The sequence below is a fragment of the Gavialis gangeticus genome, unplaced genomic scaffold (assembly GCF_001723915.1).
Source record: "Gavialis gangeticus isolate Ggan-Ray unplaced genomic scaffold, GavGan_comp1, whole genome shotgun sequence".
Classification (NCBI taxonomy): domain Eukaryota; kingdom Metazoa; phylum Chordata; order Crocodylia; family Gavialidae; genus Gavialis; species Gavialis gangeticus.
The window spans coordinates 84,295,064-84,301,364 of NW_017729031.1; the positions used below are offsets into that span (position 1 = coordinate 84,295,064).

At 40.6% G+C, this 6,301-nt stretch overlaps 1 protein-coding gene across 2 annotated transcripts in view; it reads right to left on the reverse strand.

The window, feature by feature from the left end:
* The window catches only part of DIP2A (disco interacting protein 2 homolog A), a 168,037-nt gene that overhangs the window by 20,267 nt on the left and 141,469 nt on the right, over positions 1 to 6,301 (reverse strand). For both annotated transcript variants that reach the window (XM_019523286.1, XM_019523285.1), the window contains 5 exons: positions 5,803 to 5,926; positions 4,733 to 4,854; positions 4,312 to 4,423; positions 3,874 to 3,983; positions 3,248 to 3,378 (listed from right to left, as the gene is read on the reverse strand). In XM_019523286.1, the coding sequence (XP_019378831.1) occupies positions 3,248 to 3,378; positions 3,874 to 3,983; positions 4,312 to 4,423; positions 4,733 to 4,854; positions 5,803 to 5,926 (599 nt within the window). The remainder of the gene's footprint in view (positions 1 to 3,247; positions 3,379 to 3,873; positions 3,984 to 4,311; positions 4,424 to 4,732; positions 4,855 to 5,802; positions 5,927 to 6,301) is intronic.

Below are 6,301 nucleotides of genomic sequence, written 5' to 3' on the forward strand. Positions count from 1 at the left end.
GGCACCACACCAGAGCACCACGAGTGCTCATAAAGCCGTGCCAGGGGTCCTGCAATAACCTCAGCCAATTCCTTTAGTACTCTAAGGTGGAGATCGTCCGGACTGGCTGACTTGAATACGTCCAGTCCCTCCAGAAGCTCCCTAACTAGTTCCTCACTAACCCTTGGCCCAGGTGTGCCTCCCCTGGGGCCTGACAGGGGCGCAGCAGGGGGTGGCTGTTCCAGTCCCTGCTTAGGAAGATGGAGGCAAAGAAATCATTAAATATGTTGGCTTTATCATCTGGTGTGACGACCAAATTTCCTAACGTGTCCTGCAGGGGCCCCACATTACCCGAAACCTTCTTTTTGCCCCCTATGTATTTAAAGAAGGACTTCTTATTGTCCTTAATCCAGGAAGCTAGTCCCAGTTCCATCTCTGCCTTGGCCTTCCTGACTGCCCCCCTACATCCCTAAGCAACTGCAGTATAGTCATCCCTGGTGATGTCCCCTCTTTTCCATTGGGTGTGCACCTCCCTTTTAGCTAGGAGACATTCCTGGATGTTATACACAAGCAACATGAAAAACCTGAAAGCACAAGATATTTCTGACTTTAAGCTAAATGTATAATAAAAGAGAAGAAAGTATTTCTAGGTTCAAGGATTTTTTTGGGCATCTCTTATTGGACCAACTGTATAGTTGGGATACAGGTAGACAAGCTTTCAAATGGAAAGCATTCTTATCCAGGTCTAGGGAGGAAAGAAAGCAAGGGATGAAGAACAGTGGATGGAGCTGTAAAACTTGAGGAGGAGAAATTCCCAGGGGTAGCAAGCAAACAATTAAAGTAAAGAAGTCTGATTTACTGGGAGATAAAGACCTATCAAAAGGGTGGAGTACCCCTATCACTTGTAGTACGTGGCAAGAATTTCAGGAATCGGGTAGCTTATAGTGTGTTATATAAGATCAATATTGGTTTTCTGTCCTTAATTCCTAGCGTCCAGTCAGTTTATGAATTTTTGTTTTCAAATTTGCCTTTTAAAGGTGTTTCAGAAATTTCCACTGAACGTGAGAGCAGCGAGGGCAGAATGGGAGTGGCTGTTCTGTGAAAAATGTGCTCTTGCTGATATATTTCTCTGCCCTTTATATTCTTTCTGTAAGCATTCACTCTGGGTGCTGTCTAATTTCACCTACATAGTTACCACAAGTGCCTCTAGTGCACTGGATCAGACGCATTATGTTTTGAGAAAGGCACAAGTATGATCCATGGATTCTGATGGACATGTTGTAGAAGGTGTTGATTGTAGCAGCACTGGAGATGTCCTAATAGGTTAAGTATCTATTTTTTATAACATCTCTGCATTTTGTTTTAGGATTGATTTTGCACATCAAAAAGCAGACAGACAAATCTATGATGTTCCGCTACAGAAGACCATCACAGAACCATATAAAGACAAGGCTTACGTTACATCACATGTGCAACTCTTCTTCCTTAACAGTCCCCTCCCCCACACACAGACTGCCTGATTTTAATGTTGCTTAAGATGTTATTAAATGTTAACAAAATGTATATTACATTTATTCTTACTTTCTTTTTTTCTGGTCTTGTAGATAGGAAATATGGGAAACTTTTCCCTTTTGGGTCCTCTTGGTTATTTTATTTTATTTTATTTTTTTTACAACTTTTATTCACAATTTGTAACTTTTTATTAAGCATCTAAAAACTGAAAAATTACTGAGGAGATAGGAAGAAAAAAAATCATAGCAGCACTACATATGCTGCGTTTAGTAGTTTAACTATCTGAATCAAACAGTTTCCCACTCTATTTAGGCAATATTAAATGTACAAAAAGCAGGCCTCTACCTTAGAGGCTTTTAGAAGGGTTTATTTAACATGGATGAAATCAGTACTGAAATCCTCTCTTTCATGTACTCGAAATCCAAGTAATTTCAGCTAACATATAGCAAAATTTGTGCTCCCCTACAAACGTCAGTTCTATTCTGATTTGTCCACAAATATATATTAGGATTACCTAGAGAATTTCCACATGACCATGTATACGCTGTAGCATAATAGTTGCTACAAACAGGGATTCTATAAGCAAAGAAGCAGTAAGGGACACATCAGGTAAACACTGTTGGATTCAAAATGGTATTTAAAGGTTTGTTTTTTGGGGAATTGGCTTATAGGGGCATGTGTGTATATCGGTGTGTATATACACACCTATATAGGGGTGTCTGCATGTGTGCGCGTGTATAGATCTAGATAGATATAGATAGAGGTGTGTGTGTTGGTGTACGTACACCCCCCCATCTATCTATATCTATAGAGGTGTGTGAATATATACACCTATACACACACTTCAATCTATACATCTATCAATCGAAGTGTGCGCGTAGGTGTATACCTATACACCCCCCCACACACACTACAAATAGCCAGAATGGGCAGCAGGGGTTAACTGATTTCTAAGAAGCCTGGGTCTTACATGCATGGAGTTTCTCACAGCCTTGGGAGCACACAGGCTGTCTAACAGAACAAGGCCAATGGATAACACACATAGTCTAGAATACAGTTTTGGAACCAAGGAAGTATGTACCATACTGCCCGTAACACAAAATAACTGGCACCAGCTAACAGGGCCCCAGAACAGGTAGGTCTGAGTCCCCAGTTTTGGGGGAATAGATCAAATTAGGAGATGGCTTAGAAAGACCAAATTAGTAGGTGTGCGTGTGATGGGCTTGAAATGTGCTGACAAGACACTACATGGACATGTGACCACAGAGATAACCAACCAGAGATAGCCAGAGATGAAGAGTCATCAGGAGTCTTCAAGAGGGAAGAAGAATACAAAAGCATAGACTTGAGAGAAACAAAGTTTCCATCCCCATCTCCACCCCTAGGAAGGGTCCCCAAGCCCACCGCAGACAGAGGGCACATGACCAGCCCATCTCATCCACCCCACTGGAGGTGGGGTATGGGCCTCTGCATCCCACCTCCAGGCTGCTGACATGCTGACACCTAAGAGAGCCTCAGAGTGAAGACTACAGCCTGGCCAGATGTACTTTGACTCTGATGACAGCCCTAGGATTTGACCAATATATAGACTTGCTTGATTGTTTGTATTGCTTCTTTTCTGTTATCACTGTGTATCAATAAATGTGCCTATAACTGAATGGAAAGGACATGACTGATCTGAGGGTGGACCCCCCCCGGAACAAGATCTCTGAGTCCTAAATCCAAAGTCAACAAAACATAAGGTTTAAATACTGACCTGCAGAGGCACCATAGTGCAAAGCCCAAGCCACAGTAAGGGTCAAGGCAGATTGCGATCTGTCTGGAAGGGTACAGCTCACACTGTAGCTTTATGGAGCGACATAAGGCACTTGTAGCCGCATGTGACATCTAAAGAAGAAAACAGGTCCACTCAGGGCTTTTATACTTTAGAAATTTGCATTGCTATTAAACACTTGCAAATGGTTGAAGTAGAAGCTATGATGCCTGTCACATTTTTTCAAACAGTATAAACAAAGTCATTTCTACCATCAGCTCAGCCTTTCAATTAGTGTACAAAAGCTAATAACCCTCCAGCTTAGACTAAAATGGGTACTCCTGACCCTTACAGGGTAAAAATCAAACAGGGAAAAAAAATCCCCCCCAACCTCTGACCCCCTTCTCAGAAGCTCTCTGTACAGAGCAGCAAAAAAAGAACAAAGCAATGCTTTCAGAGATGGGTTGAAGGTTATCATCAAGTGACTTGTCTATTGTTATACAACACTTATGTGATAGTTTGAATAGGATACAGGTCTCTTTTCTCCTAGCCACAAGTCCAGATGCATTCAATGTAATACAAAACATGCATTCATTTTAGCAACATATATCTCAGTGAAATTACTATACCTTTACTCCTGCTAATATGCCAGTGGTAGATACACTGAAGTCCAAGTATGCCAACATATCTGGGGAAGGAGGTCTAAAAATAGTTGCCACCTTCTTTTTAGGTATATCATCTATTCAAAAAACATAAAAGCAGAAAAAATCCATGATATTATTGCAGAAAAAAATTATAGCAGGAAAACACAACTTTTAAAATTTGGCATCTTATGTTTCCTAAGTTTTATGGACTGATATACAGTTACAATGCAATATCCAGCTACTCTAAAAGAATAAGTAACGAATGGGTCTCCAAATTAATTAACATTTGTATATAAACATCCAGCTACACTAACAGTCTTAAATTACATTGAACAGAGCACAATACATCTTCTGAAATACCCATGCTTCTTGGCAAGTCCAGGCTAGAATGTAATTCTCTTAACTATTGTAGGCATTTTGTACCTGTGTCCAAAATGGTGGGCCATGTTTTAATATCTACAGCTGTTGCAGCTTCTTTGGACTTCAGTAGTTTCATTATTGCTTGTGTTGTAAGGATACATGCAGACTTACTGACCTGTACAGAGTACAACATTCAAATTATTAAGCTGGTGAGTGAATGCCCCTGTGTTTTCAAATTTATCCAAATCAGTACAACTTGTTGATAGCAGCTGATAGTAAAGAAAAATATTGTATCAATAGAAAAGATGGTTTGAACTACGTTTATGAAATAGTTCATGATCGAGGGTCACAGGAAAACAGTAGCATGTTTTTCAGACATTCAGCTTATTTTATATTTATTATTACATTATAATTTATTGGGCAACTGCTTTTCCAGTGAATAAATCAAACTTCAATACACACTACACAAAGTAATTGCTCATACCTCTACAATCATCTTGACAGTGGGTAGGGTGGTAGCAAGATTTTGTGGATGAGGGGGTCGAACTGTGATAGGTATGCACCCAGCATATAAGCAGCCATAGAAAGTTGCTATTAAGTCTATTCCTGTAAAGGATTCAAATAAATTTTAATGTCATAAATGAGAAACAAAGAGAAGACTCCTCTACCGAATCCCAATAAATATCCTTAATACATTAAAAAAGTGATAGATCATAAAGATTTATCTGCCATAAAGCCAGGGTGTGAATTAAGGGGGAGAGCTCAGGGGCTAAGCCCCCCCATAAGAAATGAGTGCCCCCTGTATGATTTGAAAATCATAACCTGAGGGGGATCTTGGATTGGATTGCTTCTTCACTTAAGTGGACTTGTTAATCAATGAACTGATTTAATTTTGTTGCAGTCCAGCCCCCCCTCTCCAAAATTCAAAACGTAATTGGAACCTTGCATAAAGGTCCATATAACCTTGTGTGTCCCACCTCTGGTAGTGGCTAATCCTTAAATCTGAAAACCTCTATGACAAGATCTTAGCATGTTTTAGAATGATATAACATCTTCAAAGGAGAAGTTCTACTGAAATTCATACTACACAGCCATGCAGTTTGAGAAGGTTATGAAGTGGGCACATTTTCAGAAGAGTATGTGTTTGTCTTCCTTCAGCTAGCATTACAGAAGCTGTAAACTATTCTATCACCAGAAAATTACACTCTTGCCATTTCCTTATTATACACTTACAAACACTGCCACTCCCTCTGCTGTATCTTTTTTGTGGGGCTGAGAATCTGGCAACTTTAATGTGATATGGATGCATTTCCCACTTCCATTCCAATAGTTTAGTACTGTACAAATCTCCAGGTACATTTGTGAAATTCACAAGCAGCTTACTGAGAAAAAAGCATTAAGGGGAAAGGTGTCTGTCACTTAACACTGCCTTGGTCAGTCACTGCCAGGGATAAATTACCAAATTAAGCAGATGCTTGACTATTCTAACCAGGCAATGATTCTGTTTCTTTCTGCATAGCCAAGGACTTTATAGTTTCTGCTGTCTCTGCTTACCTGGTGGATAAACTAGAGCTACATGATCTCCAACATTCAGTCGCCCCTTCTCAGTCAGTGCTGCTGCCACTCGCTCAGCTTTCTTGTGCAGCTGTATGCATGATGCAGTGCTGGCTACTGTGCCCTGTGCAGTATAGAAGTGACTTAGGAAAACTTTGCAGAAAATATATTTTGAAATTGAGTAAAATGAATTTCCTTAGCTGTATTTCACTACCTTTTCACTTTTAGCATTGGAACCGACAGAAGATTCAATGAAACAACAGCCACCTACTTCAGCATCTCAGAAACCAGGCTAACTACTTCACCCCCTCTTAAAATACACACATCAAACTATTGCGTCAGAGGAGAAAGCGGACCTCTTTAACCAATTCTTCACCTCCGTTTTCTTGTGCAGGGACCGGGACTTCCCTGCTGTGATAGAAGCCGGACTCGAGGGGATTGCCTTCAGACCTCAGGTTGGGGAGGACCGGGTTAGAGAGCTTCTGGAGGGGCTGGACGC